Genomic DNA, 22,280 nt, shown 5'->3' with positions numbered 1-22,280 from the left:
TCTCTACACCCAATAACCTAAACTCACATCACCACTACATTGATGCTCTTGTTTTCTATCTCTTTGGATCTAACTAATCAGAAAATAAAAAGGAGCCGGGTGGGGGGATCTCTTTCCCACTTTTCATGAGAATAATAGTATTAATTTACTTTTTGTAAATCAATATATGAAGAAAAAAGTGCGTATGCATACGATGCAGAGGGGATCGCTAAACCCTAAGGCTTCCTATGTGCTTGGTCCAAAGTTCTTACAGTGATTAAAAGAAAGAATGACTTTTGCAGCTAAAATTTGCTTTAAGCCTCACATTGGGACTCCTCCACTCTTAATTTGTTGATTTAAGTGTTGATGGAGTTTAGGTTGGATTCGTTAGAAATAACGGAGGCGTGCAATGGTGGCGGTGGGGTTTATTGGGTGTAGAGATCCAATTTAGACTTCAATTTTATTTATTTTTATTTGTTTAAGGACAAATTCGGAAGTTTAATGGAGAGAAAATATTAGTTGGGTGTAGAGAGAAAAATTTTAGGTCCAAATAAAATTTCCCATTCTTTATTCTTATCATAAATACATTCTTAATCAGAGAAGACTTTTTTCAAGTAAGTAATCCTAATTCTATTTATTTAGGATATCTACCTAATTACTCCAAGATATTTATTTACACATATATCTTGGAATATTCCCACTAAAATACCACCCTAGGGCCGGCCACCCCTAATGACACACCCCGTCCTGAAGGAGGGCATGCTGGCCGTCACGTGAGAGTGACGTAACCATTTGCACAGTACGGAAGCTTTAATTATACAATTTAATATTTGATATACCCGAAGGTGAGTCCTAATTTTGTCCAATCTGTCAGAACACCGTCGAATTCCTCGTAGTCACCACACCTTTGTGATTCCTGAACCTGGAGGGGCGCAAAACCAAAATTGAGTGGGTCAGTAAAACAATTCTTTTCCAAATCCAAACATTTCTCAAAACGTTGTAACCCCTCTCCGTAAAACCTGTATACTTTCCCAGAAATGTAAAATATAAATATACATATATATTCTCAATACTTCAATTCATTAACTCAACATTTTTTTCTTTATCAATCATGTCATGCCATGTCTAATTCAACAGTTAAGTATAGATGCATCAACAATAATCATATCAGGTGCAAGAAAGTAATCAACCGGAGGCCCTCTAATAGCCTGTACGGTTGAACCTAGAGCTCAAAATCTATCACTCTCACTCTGCCGGAGTCACCTCTGTGACCCGTCCGGCCTTCTGCACACAAGTTACGCTCTAGTGCTTCTCATAAATCATCTGTGCACATAATCTAAGGTCACCCACCAGTCGGAATCTAACACTCTCGCGACTGGCCTGTCGTACCCACTCCGCGTGGACTGTACGACTAGCATCTACTTGGATCCAAGGCGAGCGTGCGATGCGGTGAATACTATAAGCACTAAACTATGGTGCAGGATTTGAGCTCAATATACATCAACATCATCATAACAGAAATAAATACTCACCTGTGCGTCCACCGCACCATTTCATACATATGCATCATATATCAATTCTTACCTGTGCGTCCACCGCACCAATTCATACATATGCATCATATATTAATTCATGCATGGCATTTCAACTCACATTTCTGTATACTTTTCATATCAATTCTATGCATGGTATTTCACTTCCCGTTTTTCCACATAACTCATATGCATTTCATTTTAAACATATTTTCATTTCAATTCAATTTCTGGGAAACGTCAAGTATATATATATACGGAAAACAAAACTGCCCACTCACCTGGAGTTCGTCCAACAACTCCCTAGCACCACACATCAAGGCGTCATGACGATCGCCGCCTAGAATAGTAATCAAATCCAGGCTCAGAATTCATATCGATAGAATATATAACTTATATAAAATACGTCACTACGTTGATCGATCCGGAAGATCTGCCACTCAGATTTTAAATCCATAACTTCCAGAGGTCCACATTATACCTCTAGGACAACATCCTAAAATTTCATTACCATCCAACGGTCGGATCTCCGTCAATTTCCAAAACTAAGTGACGGTTAACATTTTATATTATGGACTTACAATTCCAATTCCGGAAGATCCGTAACTCGGATTCCCAATCCGTAAGTTCCAATAATCCTCAAATATTACGTATTACAACGTATCAAAGTTTTGTGATGATCCAACGGTCGGATCATCAATTCACATTTTCACCTAATGTGAAAACTATAAAACGTTATTCGAACACCTAACCAACAATCCTCAATAACTTTCTCATACGGTGTTCAATTTAGGTATATGAATATACCACAGTGATCTACTCGACGTCACGGACGTCGACATATTTTTAAAATAATTTTATTTTTATTTTTTTATTTTTACTGTAGCACCTTCTTCTTCCTTGGGTCGCCGGACTGGTTTTTCCGGCGGCCGTTTTCTGGGCAGTTTTTCAAATTGCCATAACTTTGTCATTTCTCAACGAAATCAAGTGATTAAAAAATGAAAGTTGTAGCCCTTGAAGAGCAAAAGAGAATGGTACCTTGCACAACACCTAGTTCACCGTGGTTTGGCCGGAAACTTCCTCGAAAGCCTCGGAGGTCGCCGGAAACTGGGTATTTTTCAAATGAGTATAACTTCTTCAATACGCAACTAAATTGAGTGAAACAAAAAAGAAAGTTGTAGTACTTGACGAGACGAAGAGATTTATACCTACCTCGACTCCTAACTCGCCGGGGATTCGCCGGAAAACGCCTCGAAAGCTCCTGCCAAACTTTGAACTTGTCGATCTCCGTGTTCTTACGTCCAAAAACTTCCAACGAAGCACTCCGAGCTTCCTTGGGACCTCACTAAGCCCGCTGTGATCTTGTTTTAGCCTAAAACGTAGTCATTTAGAAGATCATGAACAGTACCATTTCACGGGAACTTTGAAACTAGGGTTTTTCGAAGCAAAACTTACCTGAAATTGGTGTCTACGTGATCGTGGAAGTTCCAGGAGTCCAAATGTGGTCTTATCTTGGACGTTTGTTTATGTTTTAGGTGGTTTTGGGTGAGGTTGAGCGTCGGAGAGGAAGAGAGAGAACTGAGAGTGAGAGAGAGTCGTGAGGGAAGAGAGATAGAGAGACAAGGTACGGGAATTGGGGAAGGTTTTGAGGGATGTGGGGATCCCACGTGTCCAACTCAATCCAAATTGTTAAATTTTCGCCCCTTAGTCCCGTTTAAGGGCATTTTCGTCTTTTCATGTCCTCGGAATTAAAATTCCGGGACGGGCTGTGACAATCTTCCCTCCTTATAGAATTTCGTCCCCGAAATTCCAGCAACCAACTAAATCAACCATACTCCAACAATAGCTTCGGGTAAATCTTTCTCATCCGATTCTCTTTCTCCCACATACTTTTCTACTGAATGATTTCCTTCACAAAGCTTTTACTACTTACTCTGTCTTAATTCTCAGGACCTTCTTTTTCCAATCCAAAGTCGTCCTTGGTTCCTTATCAAGTCGAATCCAATTTAATTCTCAATAGTTGCACCATAATTCCATGAGACGACTCTGCCACCTAGTGACAACGCATCGAACACAAAATACATTAAGTACCGTTGCCCTGTCTGGGAAAAAGTTATTACTCAGCACTGGAGTAATTGTACTAACTTGGTACATTGACCAACTATCACTTCAAATTCGATCATAACCATCCTATGTACAAGGAAACTTGTACACATAATCCAAAGTAATATCTTTCCATTTCCACTGCGAAACAGAAAATAGTTATCTCAATCCAAAGGTTTATCTCTTTCTGCCTCAATCTGCTGACCAAATAAAACTGTCGAATGGTATGATAAATCTTATTACTTTTGGAATATTGCTGAAGTTAAACAATGTACTTCGTCCAAAATTGCTTGCTTTAAATCCTTAGCATTAGGCACATACTTTTTGTTTTCTTGTATCCACATACCATTTGATTCACGAATCATGTACTCATTCTTTTTCCCTTCTTTCTCTGCCTTGGTTAATTCTTAAATTTCCTCGTCAAACATTTAAGTTTCGAGTACGACCTTACCAAACAGGCCTAACTTGAAATTTAACAAGTATAACTTCTTCTCGATCTTTCATTCTTAACTTTACTTTAGTTGGTTTCCAATCCACAAGAAGATAATCATGGCAAGCGTACCAGATATTAATTCTTACTACAATCTTCTTATCAAGTGTTTCAGCTACAACAATTCACGATCACCCTGGTCGTACAATCATGTTCATTAAACAATTCAATTTACCTTTGCTACCTCAGATCAAAATCCTTCCAAGTAATGGATATTGAAGACTTTTTGGATTCGTAAAAATCTTGCATTCTTACCAAATATAATGCCTTCATAACTTCACAGCAAGAATGGTAATCATGACTTCCAAATCACCAGTAGGGTAATTCATCTCATGAGGTTCCATTTGTCGTGAAACATATACAATCACCCTAACATTTGCATCAACATGCCTCCAATACCATTCAAGAAACATCACTAAAAATTTATGATTACCACTATTCTTTGGGAATACCAAAATACGTGCATGAGTGAGGAAATACTTCAGTTGTTGAATCCTTTGCTCACAATTTTCCTTCCCACTCATACATAACCTCTTTTCTCAACAGTCTCGTCAATGACAAAGCAATGACTAAAAAATCTTTCACAACCATCCAAGATAGCCTGGTAAGCTAAGAAATTCCGAATCTCAATTACAGCTCGTGGTTGTTCCAATTCCTCAATTTCTGCTATCTTTTAAGGATTCACTTGAATACCTTAAGAATATATAACAATCTCATAATGCCACCTGATTCATTTAACTTTAGCCTTTGCTAAACTTAGCATACAACCAACATTCTCTCAATCTTTGCTTCATCGACTTAATACGTTTACATGCTCTGCTCTGGCTCAGAATATGCCAGAATATCTTCAATGAAAATGATATCTATTTATCAAGGCATTATTGGAATACTTCATCCATCAACTCATAAAACCGCATGAGTATACACATAGCCTCACCAAACTTCATAAAGACTATAACAAGTCCAGAAAACCATCTTATGATCAATGTCACTTATAATATTCAATTGGTAGTAACCAGATCTCAATTCAATCTTTGAATCTTATAAGCATCTTTGAACTGATCAAAGGAGCGTCAATACACCACAATGGATAACGGTTCTCATTCGTTACCCGATTCCATTATCTATAATCAATGAACAATCTCTAAGTCCATTTCCTTTCTCACCAACAAACTGGTGCTCCTCAACAGTGTTGTACTAGGTTGAATAAAACTTTTATCAACCAATTCTCTCAACTGAATTTCCAATTCCCTTAACTCATCATGAACCAATCTCCAATATAAATTTATGCCTGGCAACAAATCAATAATGAACCTCATATCTCTGCCTGAAGACAATCCAGGTATACTTTCAGGGAAGACATCAAGAAAAGTCTAACCCTTTCGACATTATTCACACTACTCCAAACAACATCATTTAGCACCACATGAGCTAAGTATTTTTGACAGCCTTTCAAAACAATCTCTTTGCTTTCACAACATAAATAATGGCTGAACTCACTTCACTTTGCATGCCCACTCATTAAGGTAACCTCTGATCATCCAGATCGATGGAAAGTGACTGGTTTCCCGTAACAATCCATCTAGTCACAATTATAACCAACCAATCTAGTGGAAATAATTTAACCGACACAATACATACTTTATTATTACTGAACATTCTAAATAAGTACAACACTAACATAAAATAATCTACCGGTTTGCTTGCTTAACGAATCCACGAATGAGTTATTAATATTACGGTCTGCAGCCCGCAATACTGATAAATCATCGTTATCTCGATAAGTAGGCAACCACTCTCAAAGATATAACATTACTATTTTGTTACTCAATGCAAAATACATACACTCGTCTCAACTACATTTATTTACTACTCTCTAGGTAATAATATACATAATAAGAAATATATCAGCCGAAGTCAACTAGAATGACCAATACGGCTGATTCAACTCTTATCTCAATAATACGTCGGCCGGATCCACTCCGCGTGGTCGGTACGGCCGAGCCTATAACTCACCAATTTCTCATGTGTCAACCGAATCCACTTCTCATGGTCTGTACGGCTGAACATATAACTCATCAAATCTCTCTGTACTCACGGTCAATCCGACCAAACTACTAAATCCATAACTCTGCTGAATCAACACTATGATATCATGGAAAATTGTTGAGTACAACTGATTCTAGGGACGATTCACAATTCTGTGTCCCCTCTGTTCACATAAACACATTCATTAATTTCACATTTCCCAAAGTGTTAATTTTGTACCGGCTGCACAAGGTACATTTCCTTTACTCGAGACACCTTGTCTCAAATATCTGGGATTACCAGTATATCCATCACTTTTATTCTGACCAGCGACATTAAAACCTCAGCTGGAAGAATTAACTCTAGCTTCACTTCTTTCGAAGCTCTGAATCTTTCTATATCCTTGATATGACGAATCATTAACTTTATCGTCTTCTTTTGATTCCCATTCATTTCTTATTCTTCTTCACTCTAGCTGATCACATTCTCAGAGTCCTCAAGGCTCAACAACATCTTGTATACTCTTGGTAAGAAGTATAATGGATAGTGGTCACCCAAAATACCACTTCCCTTTTTGCCACCCAGCTTAAAACAACATAACACCTCCACCAATAACAACCATATCTGGATGGAACGAGGCAAGTCTGAAAACTTTCTATAATATCCCTCGATCATCACCTTCCTTGTCTCATATTTGTAAACTCTTGTTTACTACCATCGATAAATGCCGGAGGGATAAACTTTTCCTTAAACAAGTCCTTAAACAATTTTAAATCGGCTATTCCTCCGGTGACACTCCTGTTTCCACCAGGATACAAATTCATACCCAAAACCAGGTAGTCGTCTCGACCCCCTGTCAGAAGGAAATTTCCTTTAACTTGCATATTCCGAAACATCTTTTCCAAACGGTTAAACCGTCACTTCGTTCCCTCAGGTTCATCATTTCATAAGGTGATTCAAGTTCAACTCATTACCCATCTTAAAATGTCCATTTTGATAATATACTGAATCACCATAGTAATAGTTTCCCCTAACCCGCTAAATCAGGGAGACTAAGTTCCTCTAACTAAGTGGCTTGCTACGAGGCAGTGTAGTTCTGACAGAATTCACTAGAACTTCTCAAAATGTCCAAGATTGCAACCATGCTCTGATACCAACTGACACACCCCGTCCCGAAGGAGGGCATGCTGGCCGTCACGTGAGAGTGACGTAACCATTTGCACAGTACGGAAGCTTTAATTATACAATTTAATATTTGATATACCCGAAGGTGAGTCCTAATTTTGTCCAATCTGTCAGAACACCGTCGAATTCCTCGTAGTCACCACACCTTTGTGATTCCTGAACCTGTAGGGGCGCAAAACCAAAATTGAGTGGGTCAGTAAAACAATTCTTTTCCAAATCCAAACATTTCTCAAAACGTTGTAACCCCTCTCCGTAAAACCTGTATACTTTCCCAGAAATGTAAAATATAAATATACATATATATTCTCAATACTTCAATTCATTAACTCAACATTTTTTTCTTTATCAATCATGTCATGCCATGTCTAATTCAACAGTTAAGTATAGATGCATCAACAATAATCATATCAGGTGCAAGAAAGTAATCAACCGGAGGCCCTCTAATAGCCTGTACGGTTGAACCTAGAGCTCAAAATCTATCACTCTCACTCTGCCGGAGTCACCTCTGTGACCCGTCCGGCCTTCTGCACACAAGTTACGCTCTAGTGCTTCTCATAAATCATCTGTGCACATAATCTAAGGTCACCCACCAGTCGGAATCTCACTAACACTCTCGCGACTGGCCTGTCGTACCCACTCCGCGTGGACTGTACGACTAGCATCTACTTGGATCCAAGGCGAGCGTGCGATGCGGTGAATACTATAAGCACTAAACTATGGTGCAGGATTTGAGCTCAATATACATCAACATCATCATAACAGAAATAAATACTCACCTGTGCGTCCACCGCACCATTTCATACATATGCATCATATATCAATTCTTACCTGTGCGTCCACCGCACCAATTCATACATATGCATCATATATTAATTCATGCATGGCATTTCAACTCACATTTCTGTATACATTTCATATCAATTCTATGCATGGTATTTCACTTCCCGTTTTTCCACATAACTCATATGCATTTCATTTTAAACATATTTTCATTTCAATTCAATTTCTGGGAAACGTCAAGTATATATATATACGGAAAACAAAACTGCCCACTCACCTGGAGTTCGTCCAACAACTCCCTAGCACCACACATCAAGGCGTCATGACGATCGCCGCCTAGAATAGTAATCAAATCCAGGCTCAGAATTCATATCGATAGAATATATAACTTATATAAAATACGTCACTACGTTGATCGATCCGGAAGATCTGCCACTCAGATTTTAAATCCATAACTTCCAGAGGTCCACATTATACCTCTAGGACAACATCCTAAAATTTCATTACCATCCAACGGTCGGATCTCCGTCAATTTCCAAAACTAAGTGACGGTTAACATTTTATATTATGGACTTACAATTCCAATTCCGGAAGATCCGTAACTCGGATTCCCAATCCGTAAGTTCCAATAATCCTCAAATATTAAATTGTATAATTAAAGCTTCCGTACTGTGCAAATGGTTACGTCACTCTCACGTGACGGCCAGCATGCCCTCCTTCGGGTGTGTCACCTAAACCTAGAGGGCCGGCCCACTTCCTTCTTCTCTCCTATAAATACCCACTTTATCTCCAAAATTCAGGAGGATTTTTGCTATCCACAAACTCCTAAACACATTCTTTTTAGAATTCTAACTTCGGCATCAGAGATTTTTCTACCAAAGCCCCTCATTCATCGTGGGCACGTGAGACTTTTGGTCTTAATCTTAGGTGTTATTATTTTGCAGGTGCATTTTCGTCAAATGAAGAAACAGCAGAAATTTGCATCAACAATAAGTACTCTTAAAATGACCGAAAGAGCTTTTGGTGAAAGTGTTTTTTGGAAGTAGCACCAGTTATGTGCTTCTTGCAAGAAGGAAGAACTTCAAGTGCTTTTTTCAAGATTCACTTGCATTTTTACTAACGATTTGGTTTCAAAAACAATTTTACTACTTCCAAACGAACTCATAGAATAGGCCCTAGTGTTACTTGCAAGACTTCCTCTTGTCACAATACACGTTTCTGCTTGATGTTGAACAAGATGTTGACATGGCTTAATCGTAACCGTTTAAATAGAAGAGAAGGGAATGGGAAAGAAATTAGGAGGGGAGAGAATTCTACTCCTTCCTTACTTTCCTCATTGGTGGTTCTAGAGATTATTACTTGAAGCTCGACTACAAATACCAGAGATTTTCTGCTTCTTTTACAATTATATAATAATAGCTTTTACCCACCTCCATTGCGCATGTGATCTGATGTGAACTTGACATCCATGAGTTAAAGATATGGTCAATTCCTGATAGAAGGAAGAAACTTACATGAAACGGAATCACTACCATATTCTACAATATTCCTTTTATAAGTCATTTCCAATGATCTAGGCACGTTTTGTTTTGGTCAGCAAGTATTTTCCACATCCCCAAATTATTGGTGAGAAGTAGGAAGAAACTCGCCAAAAAAGGAAGAAGAAAGGAACACTTTCTCTTTGGTTTTTTGCGTGTAGTTATTCATTATGGAAGACCCCTAGGTAGCTGGAAATGCAAAAGAGCAACTTTGTTCTTTGCCTTCACACTTTAGAAAGTCCAAATTGTGAGACATTAAAATACAAATACAGAAAACAATATATGAAGTATGAACACCTACTATACCATGTTGAACTTGGTTTCCAACACATGGGCATATGAATTGAATGTTGTTAACAAGATACAATTTTGTATTAAAGGTCGAACTTTCACCCCCATACTCATTAAGGAGGGAATTCGATTCTGACTCATTGGTCTAATTCATATTTGCTTAAAAGCTGAATATTAAAAATACAATTTTGTACTAAGCTTTTAAATAATATAGGTCGAATATTTATCCCATAGTGATTAAAGAGAAAGGGTCCAAATCTGATCAACTAGTCGAACTCATATTTGTTTGAACGCTGAATAGTAAGCTTTCAAACTTAAGAAATAGAAGAAAAGTTTATCAAGTATATAAATAATCCAATTTGTGCATGTTAGGAATATAACTTTCACACATTTTTTCTTTTTCATGTCACTCATGTTTAATTTTGGTATTTGAATCGAATGAAAAGAAGAGTTAAGGAACAAAACTAGAAAGTGATTTTGATAAGTCTGAATAGAATTAAGGAACAATAAATAATAGTGATGTGTAGAGAAAGAAAAGAAAAACAAATACATATCACTTTCTATAAATAAACCGAGAGTGTGCCATGGTAGAACATGAATGCAGAAAAATCATTTATCTTTTGTTTTATTACATTATTACCACGTTAAATTTTTTTGTTCGATCCCAAGCCATGTGTTCCACGCCTCTCTACATATGTTTTGAATGTTTTTGGCTCACAAATCAAAACTTGCAACTTCCACCACGTTGGCTCCCTTGTCCAGATCTCACCCATCTCATTTGTCACGTACCCCATAACCCTCATTTATATCTCTTCCTTATTCCTACTTTATATTTGCCTCCCCACTCTTCCCACACACCTAGAAGACTCCACAAAAAACTCCACAAATGGCAAATAATGAGCTCCAGCATCCTCTGCTGGAATCCTACCATCCCCTTCCGCCAACCTCTACCCAATCCTCAAAACATTCTCACGATGAGGACGCGAGCCGCGAGCTCGAACAAGTACTATCCGACACCGACAAGCCGTTTTCTCAGCGGCTCAAACCCGCCCTTTGGATCGAGTCCAAGCTCCTCGTCATCCTCGCCGCCCCCGCCATCATCGTGTACGTGATCAACTATGTCATGTCCATGTCCACCCAAATTTTTTCCGGCCACCTTGGTAATCTCGAGCTCGCCGCCTCCTCCCTCGGGAACAATGGCATCCAAATGTTCGCCTATGGTCTTTTGGTATGTAACGGAATTATTAACAGAATGTCACATCATTTGGCAATCAAAATTTGATAAATAAGTTTAGTGATCATAGCGTATTTGCATCTCTTTTTTCAGAAAACAAAATTAGTGAATAAATTTTGATAAATTTTGCTGAATACTCTTAGTCCTCGTTTGGTATCTTAGATTGAATAAATCACTACGTTAAATATACTTGAATAAATCACTACGTTAAATATACGTAGCAGGAAGAAACAAATGTTAACATGTCTCTTTTGGTATCTTGGGTCAAATAACTCCCTAGATCCGAAGAAACATATGTCCAACTTTCAAGTTTTATCTAAAGTTGAACTGGGAAATGCTCAGGAAGGAAACTGAAGAGATAAGTTTCCTTTCGACTAATCCATCTTCTACGTTTAATTTGAAAAATTTAAGAGTTCGCATCAATTTCTTTATCAACATACAAGTAAATCTAATGAGTTGGCCTTAATTCCGACATCTGTCTTACTTTTTGTTCTTTTACCGAACAGTTAGGTATGGGAAGCGCAGTGGAAACCCTATGTGGACAAGCATATGGTGCCCAAAAGTACGAAATGTTGGGCATATACCTGCAAAGGTCAACAGTCCTCCTATTTTTCCCTGGTGTACTTCTCACCATTATTTACATCTTCTCCGAACCCATCTTACTTTTACTCGGCGAATCTCCAAGCATTGCTTCTTCAGCTGCAGTTTACGTGTACGGACTGATCCCTCAGATCTTTGCCTACGTTGTCAACTTCCCGATCCAAAAGTTCATGCAAGCGCAAAGCATAGTAGCCCCAAGTGCTTACATATCGACTGGAACCCTAGTTATTCACATTGTGCTCAGCTGGGTTGCTGTGTACACACTAGGGCTGGGTTTGCTGGGTGCGTCGCTGGTGCTGAGTTTATCGTGGTGGATCACTGTGGTGGCACAGTTCGTGTACATTGTGAAGAGTGACAGGTGTAAGCACACGTGGACAGGGTTTTCGTGGCAAGCCTTTAGCGGATTGTATAGTTTTTTCAAGTTGTCTGTGGCATCTGCTGTCATGCTTTGCCTTGAGACGTGGTACTTTCAGATTCTTGTTTTGCTTGCTGGGTTGCTGGAAAACCCTGAGTTGGCCCTTGACTCTCTCTCTATCTGGTAAGCCGTAGTTAAAAGTGCTTTTACTTTTTGTCGAAAAAGTGATTTTATTATGGATTGAGAGGACCTGAATTATCTGCCTTCTCAATCTCATACCCTTTTCATCATTTTTTATTTATGTGGTTACGTTTAAACCATATCAACATTTTATATTCTTATTGCTTTTTGTCTTATTATTTTAAAAAAAAAAACTTAATATAAAATGTTGACGTGGTTTAACCGTGATCACAGAAATAAGAGGGAATGAGAAGGGTATGAGATAGGTGAGGGCAGATAATCCAGGTCCGGACTGAGATTAACTTCAAATCTTTATGATCTTTGTGTCCTTAAACCCGTGAGTCGCAAGATTTGGATCACGTCATTTACCCATCTCAATCGCCACTTTACAAAAAATGAGTTTTAACAAAACACTTCCGGTACTGTTCACTTTTAACAAAAAATCACATTTTTACCTTTAACTAGCACTATTCACTTTACCTTTAAAAGGGGCTTTTCGTTAAAAGAGAAGTTTTTTTGAACTTTTCGTTAGTTTTCTTTTATAAGTCACTACTGACGATTGGTCGGACCGTGAGGAAAATGATCATCTCTGGATCTTCTTTGTGAGGATCCGGAAGATTAATCAATTATGTTCGTTAACCGTATATCGTACGGTCAAAAATTATTTTAAATTTAAATTTTAAAATTGAATATAAATAATACCTAACAAAATATGATACAATGAACGAACATGAGTGATTAATCATCTAAATCCTCACAAAAATGATCCGGAAAGAATCCTTTTCCGAACCTTGATATAGCTAATTATTTACACTGACCACAAGAAAAACTTTAAAGGGACAAAGTATATTGTTTTGTTTTTTGTTGATAATTAAACACGGCAAACAGGCGGCCCAACGAAATGTCTGGATGCCAATTAATATAGGGGTGTGATATCCACACATCCTATTTTACTTCTTACATATCTTTTTAATTTTCGACAGTCGGATCAGATGAATTGAAGAAAATCAACAGACATAAATTATGAAGGAGTGTGTGAAAAGTAAAATGGAGTGTATGGAAAGCACACCCCTTAATATATATGCATTGATATTTTCAAATAGATAATAGAAAAACAGAAGATGAGGTATGCACACTGCACACAACACATTTATTTTATTTTCTACATTTTTATTTAGTTGTGTCTATAAATTATTTTTTATATTTAATTTAAAACTAAAAAATAAACGAGGGAGTGTAAAAAGTTAAAAAGTGTGCAAAATTTATTTTTTTATTGTTTTTTTAACTAACAATCTACAATCATGATCAGTGTGATTCATGAGGTCAAGACTTTGGGTCACATGTTCTCGATGATTATTTTGATCTAGTGTCTTTTAATTTTTACTTTGTTAGGTATCTCGAATTAAAATTAGTGGATGACAATTATTGATATAAAATAAAGAAAAATTAGTAAGATCTAATATTCATATTTATTTCATTCATGTGCATTAAAGCGCAACCAACATGAATTAATTATTTTCTTTTTGTGTGATCACGTGATTGATTGATGACTGTAAATTCATTACAAGATTTATTGAGATTGATACGTCTATTATTGGGTACACGTCTATATACGAGCGGCCCTAGTAGTATCGTTTTGTCTATCTATATTGCAATTAGGATTGGATGGCGTGCTTATGCTTAAGTGTTGACATCTAGCCTTACATTTTGGTTAGAATTTGTACATATGTGGGTAGAAAGACCTAGCTTACATTTTGGATTGAATTTGCAAATTTGTGGGCAGCCACCTTTTGGACAATAGTAATCGCTGGCTAGATAGAAGATGTGAACGAATTGGGTAGAAACTTTATTTGGGGGCCTCAGTCTAATTTCATACCCAGGTGGCACTTGTTATTATACGATAAATATTCTTGTCCTTTATGCATATTACCCAAATTGTGTTTTGTCTCTTTCCTAATAAGTTCTTTCATGGTGCACAAAAATGGAAAGTTGTCAGCCAAGCATATGTATGTGGGTCTAAATCATACATACTATACGTAATGGATATAGTACATGAAATGTGTCTAACCATCAATCTCGCCATCACATGAAGGCGGTGTATACAACCCGATTTTATGTCTTTATTCTTTGTTTTCTCAGGTCTTTTACTTTTAGCCAATTTTTTGGACCACTAGCCCTAAAATGTGTCTAACCATCAATCTAGACATCACATGAAGGATACAGTCTGATTTCATGAGCAAGTTAAAAGATGATTGAGACTAGGTTGAATTCGTTTCATTTGTATACATGGTTTTGTTTGATGGGCGAACTATGACATGTTTATTTACCTGTAAATATAGTTGAGTAAGAAATTAGAAGACTTAGGAATGTGTCCTGCTTGGCCATGACGTATGAGACTAGGTTGAATCCAATCACCTAGAGTCATTTTGTATACCTGGTCTGATTTGGTGGTGGGTCATGACACGACTGAGAGTAGGTTAAATCCAGTTCCATAGAGGCTAGAGTCATATACCTTGGAGAGGGGATTTATTTTCTCTGTAGGACATTTTATTTAATGTTCCACTCCCTCTTCTATTTAAGAGCATCAAGCGTGGGACAACAAAACAATAATTCCTTACAATTGCAATCGTCATGTCACGCTCTCTCCGAGCTACCGCATCGAAGGTGGTTAATAATTGATGTGCTAGTTTATCAGAACCAACCACCAACTCTGCGTAGATACCTAATTTTGTGTGCCTCTAATTAAGTTTGACATCAGGGTTTTTTTTATCAATTGCAGCATGACAATCAATGGATGGGTCTTCATGATCTCAGTTGGGTTAAATGCAGCGGCAAGGTCAGGATCATGCCCATGCATATTACATACATGTCCCTTCTGAAAGGGATCCCGTTTCACAGTAGCTAGAGCAGAATTCGTATTGATAACCAAATTGAAATTATATCAACAACTGTACAATCAATTATCGGAAGTATCAGTACTATGAACGATATTGATGACCAATACAGTTAGGATATGATTGTCGATATAAATTCCGCTCCAACTGTGGTGGATTTGAACTCCTCTTACGAAGGGTCCTGTACATATATGGATAGGTAACATAACTTTTTTAGGTAGAGAACATAGTATTATTAAAACTTACTTTTTGCTTTTCATGATTTACTGCAAGCAGTGTGAGAGTGAGTAATGAGCTTGGAGCTGGACATCCAAAGTCTACAGCATTTTCAGTTGTGGTGGTGACTACAGTCTCTTTCATTATCTCAGTCTTCGCAGCCATAGTTGTTCTTTTACTGCGTCATAAGTTGAGCTACGCCTTCACCGAAGGTGAAGCCGTGGCTGCTGCTGTATCTGATCTCTGCCCGCTTCTCGCCCTCACCCTCCTCCTTAATGGAGTCCAGCCAGTCTTGTCCGGTAAATATAAATTGGAGCATCAATCTATGAACTTTACGCTTACTAAATGAAATATATGCTAATGAATGTCACTGCTTGAATTCAGGTGTTGCTGTTGGGTGTGGATGGCAGGCTTTTGTTGCGTATGTGAATGTAGGATGTTATTACGTGGTTGGAGTACCTTTTGGTGCGCTTCTAGGGTTTTACTTCAAGCTCGGCGCTAAGGTAAAAAAAAACTAACATCAAACTGAAAAATCTCGGACGGGATTGTATATTTTCGTGTTCTCGTCACTAAGCTAATCTAATCACATGATACGGGTGTTTATTTACATTAATTATCGTACTATGTTATACACTAATGTGATCGTGAATGTATGATACAAATGATGATGACAGTAACAATTACGTGTGATAATTTTTAGGGAATATGGTTAGGAATGGTGTGGGGCACATTGATGCAAACACTCATCCTACTGTGGGTCACCATTCGGACTGATTGGAACAAAGAGGTATCAAATTTGAATACCAGTCTTCTTCTTTTTTTCTTTTTTTTTTCTTTTTTTTATTATTATTTTTTATAATTTTTAGAGGTTTATCTTGCATGAGTTATTAATATTACAAGTGATCTTCTTAAAAATTTGATATAATCGTCTTACTGATTTGACGGTGTCGAGTAGAAGGGGCGTCGCTTAATAGATAAAAGTTATAAATTTGATTTTTTTAATTGAATTGCAGGTGGAAGAGGCAAAGAAAAGGTTGAATAAGTGGGATGTGAACTAGTCTCTGAAGTAGTGAGAAAACATATATGAAAGAAGGAACATTCATCTTGGGGTCGATTATGATTTGATTAATGATACATAAAAACATGTATCGCATAACAATTTAATCATTATTATTATCTTCCATGATTTTACCTTTCACGGCTACTTAATTTAAGAAAATGCTAGGAAGACCAAATTTTTAAACTAAAAGTTACAAATTAAATGATGTGTCACCAATAAGAAACAAACACCCTTCAAATGAAGCAAGAAGAATAGAGAAGAAATAGCTAGAGAGAGAAAGAGAATAATCACAACTGCAACATTCTAACCCTTGCAGAATGATGCATTTCATTCATATACATGCTTCTCTTACATCAGTCATTACATAAGCCCCTGTGATTATGACACATGGCAGTTACAAGGCATGTGAGCCATTGAAATGAATAACTGATCTAAGACCCTACACTTAGCATATGAGCTCAAGCTATCACAACATAAAACAGTTATACATCTAATAAGTAAATCATTTACTAACAAGAAATTAGTAAGCAATTTACTTTTCAACACTCCCTTCGAAATTGCTAACTGATTTCACACCAAGTAGACTTCTCAGGTAGTTGAACCTATCTTTGGGAACAGCCTTTGTGAAAATATCAGCAATATGTTCTTCACTCTTGCAGTAAACCAAATTGATCACACCTTCTTGAATTGCATCCTTAATGAAGTGAAACTTTCTGCCAATGTGTTTGGTTCCTTGGTGAAACACAGGGTTCTTAGACATAGCTATAGCATATGTGTTATCACATAATAGAGGAGTTGCAGTTAGGGGTGGGCACTTGGAACCGAAAACCGAAATCGAAACACGAATCGAATCAAACCGCACCAAACGGTTTGGTTTTGCGGTTTTGAAACGGTTTCGGTTTCAAAATCGAACCGCGGCACACAAAACGGTTTGGTTTCGGTTTTGGGTTTTCAAAACCGCACCGAAACCAAAACCGCACCATATAATAAATAAATGTTATATAACTTATATTTTCAACTTTTCAACTAGGTTATAACTTATAGGTTTGTATTAAGGCAAACTTAACCTTTCAATTGGGGTTGTAAAGTATTGTGATTGGTGATCAAGTTCAATTTTAGTAGATGTGATGCATAAGGATTTAAAGTTTAAATCCTTTGATGCATTGGATGTTGTCTCAATTTTAGTAGTTGTCATTTGTTGCAGTTTTGGTACAAGTTTGGTACAAGTTAGCTGCACTTTTGGTGCAGATTTTTGGTTCTGTTTTGTGCAGTTTTTTGGTGCAGTTTTGGGGCTGTTTTGGTGCAGTTTTTGGTGCTGTTTTGGTGCTGTTTTTTATGCAGTTTTGCTGCATTATTTTTTGGTGCAATTTTATGCAGTTTTGTGCAGTTTTTGCTGGTGTTTTTTATGTAGTTTTGCTGCAATTTTACTGCATATTCATTAATTAATATACGAGGAAACTAAGACCATCTTATGCATAAATAGGTGTATATTTTAAATTATACATTTTTTTCTCAAAAACCAAACCGAAACCGTTTGAAACCGCACCGCACCAAACCGAACGGTTTGGTTTCATTTCGGTTTTGGCTTCAAAACCGCACCGCAAAATGTTTCGGTTTCGGTTGTGGTTTCATTCGAAACTGCACAAAACCGCACCACGCCCACCCCTAGTTGCAGTAGCTTGCTCTTCTCCAAAGTCTTCAAGCACAAATCTAAGCTAATGGCATATGTGTGTTTGCTTCAGCTGCACTGACATACTCAGCTTTTGCAGTTGAAAGTACCACACTGTGCTGTTTAACTGAGGCCCATGAGAATGCCCCACTTCCAATTAAAATGCATACTCTGAGGTACTTTTCATATCATCCTTAGATTCACTCTAGTCATTATCACAGTAACCAATCAATAGAGCAGACTTTCGAATCACATACTCAATTCCAAAGTCAATTGCCCCTTAGATATACCTTAAGACTCCTTTAACAGCTCCATAATGCTTATTGGATGGCTTATGCATGAACCGTGCAAGCAAACTAGCAAAGAACAAAATATCTGGTATGGTTGCTGTCAAATATAGCAAATTCCCAACAATTTTTCTGTATAAATTCTCATCTGCGGATTCACTGTCATCATCTCTTCTTAGTTTGTCAGTTGCAACCAATGGAGTGCTCACTGGCTTGCAGTCTTTGAGCCTAAATTTGTCTAAGAGAGTCAAAGCATTTATTTTTTTTGGTGTATAAATATGCTCCCTTCAGTTTGAGTTATCCCCATTCCAAGAAAATGGTGAAGTAATCCCAAATCTGACATCTCATATTTGCTCATCATCTCAAACTTGAATTCATTCATCATTTCATCACTGCTCCCTGTGTATACTATGTCATCTACATAGATTGACACAATTAGAGTACCAACACCTTCTTTGGTTCTCACATATAAAGTTACTTCACTTGAGCTTCTATGAAAGCCACAATGAATTAAATATGTATCAGTTTCACCATACCAGGCCCTTGGTGTCTGTTTTAGGCCATAGAGAGCCTTTCTAGCCTATACACTTTGTCTTCAGCCTTCTCAATCACAAAACCATCAGGTTGGTCCACATATACCTCATCCTCAAGAACACCATTCAGAAAAACTGATTTAACATCCAATTGCCACAATCTCCAACCTTTATGTGCAGCAAGTGCAATTAGTGTCCTAATGGTATATAACCTTGCCACTGGGCAAATGTTTCATTGAAATCAACCTCTGGTTTCTGTGTGTACGTGCTTTGTGTTCCCAATTCATCTTTGTTTTGTAGATCCACTTTACTCCTATAATAGGTTTGTTGCTTGGCCTGTTAACTAACTCCCAAGTAGAATTTTTTTTTTCTATCATCAACATTTCTTTAGTCATAGCCTTTTTCCAAGCTTCATCTTTGACTGCTTCACTAAAATCTTCAGGTTCAATGATACTCATCTTGCATTGAGCATACACATCATTCAAGCTCTTCTATTTCAGTGGAGTTTGATTATAAGGTTTTGAAGTTGAAACTGGAGAACCAAGAGAACTAGCTTTCTGAGGTGTATGTAGATCACTAGATGTATGAGATCTCAAAGGAGATTGCATCAACTGAGTTGAATTACTTGACTCAATCAAGCTCAGTTATGCTTATGATTTCTTCAGCATTCCAAGGAATAAAGAATTGCACTACCTCATTAGTTTCTCAGTCCCACATTGCTTTCTCATCGAATATTACACTTCTTGATAGCTCAACCTTCTGAGTTCTCAAGTTGAAAACCCTATATCCCTTTTCACAACTACCATATCTAACAAATATTTCATTCTCACTTGTTTCCTCCAATGCTTTTTCTATGAAGGAATGTGAATGTAACATAAAGAACCAAATATCCTCAAGTGTTTAACACCTGACTTTCTTCCACTAAAAGCCTCAAATGGAGTTATGTTGTTCAAAGCACTCGTTGGACATCGATTTTGCAAGTACACAGTTGTGGTCACAGCTTCAGCCCAGAACTTCAAGGGATTTTTTATCATACATCATAGTCCTAGCCATTTCAATCACGGTCCTATTTTTTTCTCTCTACAACCCCATTTTGTTGTGGATAATAGGCAACTGTTAACTACCTTTCTAGTCTCATAGCTTCACAAAACTTAGAAAACTCTAGGGATGTATATTCCTCACCCCTATCACATATGAGCTTCTTAATTTGGTAGCCACTCTACAACTCAGCCATGGATTTAAACCTTTTGAAAATGCAGAAAACTTGTGACTTGTGTTGCAAGAAAAACACCCAACACATTCTAATGTGATCATCGATAGATGTAAGGAAGAATTTGTTGCCCCCAAGAGTGGTGATCTGTATTGAACCACAAATATCAGAATGGATAAGTTCTAGAGGCTGTGATGCTTTCTAAGTCTTTCCCTTGTCAAACGGTTCCATGTGACCCTTCCCTGTAGCATATCCAAAGTAAACATGCTCAAAGACTTATAGTCTAGGTAAACCCCACACCATATCTTTGTCTTGAAGGAGCATTAAACTGATGTAGTTTAGATGTCCAAATCTTCTATGCCACATCCAAGATGACTCTTCAATAGTTGCTTTATTAGCCATGTTGGGATTGACCTATTTAAGACTTAGGGGAAAACATCTGTTTCCTTTCATTGGGACATTTGCAATCAAATCTTCCATCTGTCTCTCTCCATAAATATCAACCATGAAATCACCAAACACAAGCCAATATCCACGTTCTACCATATGCCCTACACTCAATAAATTCTCATATAATCCAGGTACAATCATAACCTCTTTGATATACCTAGTCACACCTTTCATTTCTATAACTAGAGTACCATTGCATATTGATTGTACTAAATCTTTATAACCCATTTTAAGTTTACACTTCACAGTCTTATCAACATCAATAAGCAATTACTCATGAGAGATTATGTGATTAGTACATGCACTGTCTACATACCATATGTTCATATTTCTCCCAATAGTAACAAAATGGCAGGCATAAAACATGGTTGCAGATTTTGATACCTGATTTGCAAAGCTTGCAAGCTTTCTGGCCTTGTTTGGTTGATCACAGTCTTTGATAAGATGACCAAATCGATTGCATCCATGGCACTTTGGCTTCCCTTTAAACTAGCACTCACCATAGTGTAGCTTATCACAGTGCTTGCATTTCCTTTTAGACATATTAGATTTTCCTTATTAATCATATTTGACACCTTGATTTGCAGCATATTGGGGTTTTGGATCCCATTTCTTGCCCTTTGATTTCCAATTCTTCTTTGGTTTAAAGTTGCCAAAAGAAGAACTAGATTGAGCTCCCTTTGGATTCACATTCATACTAGCGAATGCTCTCTCAATAGAACCCTCAGCATGTTTATGAAGGTGATGTGTAAATCCTCTCAAAGCAGCAATAACTTATTGCACTTCAATGGCTTCAATATCCTTAGTTTGTTCAATCACAACAAGATCAAATTCTTTAGTCAGGCTTATGAGCAATTTATGAACCAATCGCTTTCTGTGTAAATCTTCACCGAAGCCTTTCATCAGATTCACCAACTCGAGAAGACGAGTGAGATACACAGACAAGGTTTCATCATCCTTCATCCTTGTGTACTCAAAATCACTGCGTAGACCCTGTAATTTGATGGATCTCACTTATTTATCGCTATGAAATTCTTGGTGCATAATATCCCAAGCACCATTTAAAGTCTTTTCATTTGAGATTCTGGGAAAAATATCCTCTGAAACAGCTCATTGAATGAAACTAGTGCTTTAGCATCCTTCATTAGCTTATCACTCAGAGAAGTTTTCTTTGAACCCGATGAGCCTTCATCTTCAACCTTCTTACCCTTCGATTATGAGATTTCAAGTCCATTTTCAACTAAATCCCAGATTCCATGAGATTTTAAAATGGTTCTCATTCGGATCTTCCAAAATTCATAGATGTCACCATTGAATATTGGAGCCCGGAGATCACCACCGCTCTACCTAGCCATTTGAGAACTGAATCGATGAACTGAGCTAAAATTTTCACGTTGGATTTTCAAGCACATCACTCACATACTCGACGCCTTGATTCCAAATAGAACCTAGGCTCGCGATACCATGTTGAGATTTGGATAGTATTCCATTGATGAATACTTGGATTTCGAATGAAGCAAGAAGAATAGAGAAGAAATAGCTAGAGAGAGAAAGAGAATAATCACAACTGCAACATTCTAACCCTTGCAGAATAATGCATTTCATTCATATACATGCTTCTCTTACATCAGTCATCATAACCATTCAAATACATAAGCCCTTGTGA

The 22,280-nt window shown here is 37.4% G+C and overlaps 1 protein-coding gene and 1 long non-coding RNA gene across 2 annotated transcripts; one reads left to right on the top strand and one right to left on the bottom strand.

The window, feature by feature from the left end:
* Positions 1–712: 712 nt before the first annotated feature.
* On the bottom strand, positions 713–3,199 carry LOC139193836 (uncharacterized). Its single transcript, XR_011578342.1, has 5 exons — positions 2,967–3,199; positions 2,724–2,883; positions 2,550–2,618; positions 1,793–1,851; positions 713–901 (listed from the first exon to the last, which is right to left on the bottom strand). It is a non-coding gene; the product is annotated as an uncharacterized lncRNA (long non-coding RNA).
* A 7,551-nt stretch (positions 3,200–10,750) lies between these two features.
* Positions 10,751–16,596, top strand: LOC103425938 (protein DETOXIFICATION 40-like). Its single transcript, XM_008364035.4, has 7 exons — positions 10,751–11,154; positions 11,667–12,298; positions 15,075–15,131; positions 15,466–15,704; positions 15,790–15,908; positions 16,106–16,192; positions 16,419–16,596. Exons 1-7 carry the CDS (start codon positions 10,813–10,815, stop codon positions 16,461–16,463), a joined length of 1,521 nt encoding a protein of 506 aa, XP_008362257.3. The 5' UTR covers positions 10,751–10,812; the 3' UTR covers positions 16,464–16,596.
* The last annotated feature ends 5,684 nt before the right edge of the window (positions 16,597–22,280 follow it).

Source organism: Malus domestica, chromosome 17 (assembly GCF_042453785.1).
Source record: "Malus domestica chromosome 17, GDT2T_hap1".
NCBI classification, from domain to species: domain Eukaryota; kingdom Viridiplantae; phylum Streptophyta; class Magnoliopsida; order Rosales; family Rosaceae; genus Malus; species Malus domestica.
Note: the sequence above shows the minus strand (reverse complement) of the source record. Positions and strands in the feature narration are given on the sequence as shown.

Excerpts from the sequence above, each read along its gene's own strand:
- LOC103425938 (XM_008364035.4), top strand. The coding sequence starts at position 10,813 with ATGGCAAATAATGAGCTCCAGCATCCTCTGCTGGAATCCTACCATCCC. Across the intron at positions 12,299-15,074 it reads CTTGACTCTCTCTCTATCTG|CATGACAATCAATGGATGGG; the intron begins GTAAGCCGTAGT and ends TATCAATTGCAG. Across the intron at positions 15,705-15,789 it reads AGTCCAGCCAGTCTTGTCCG|GTGTTGCTGTTGGGTGTGGA; the intron begins GTAAATATAAAT and ends GCTTGAATTCAG.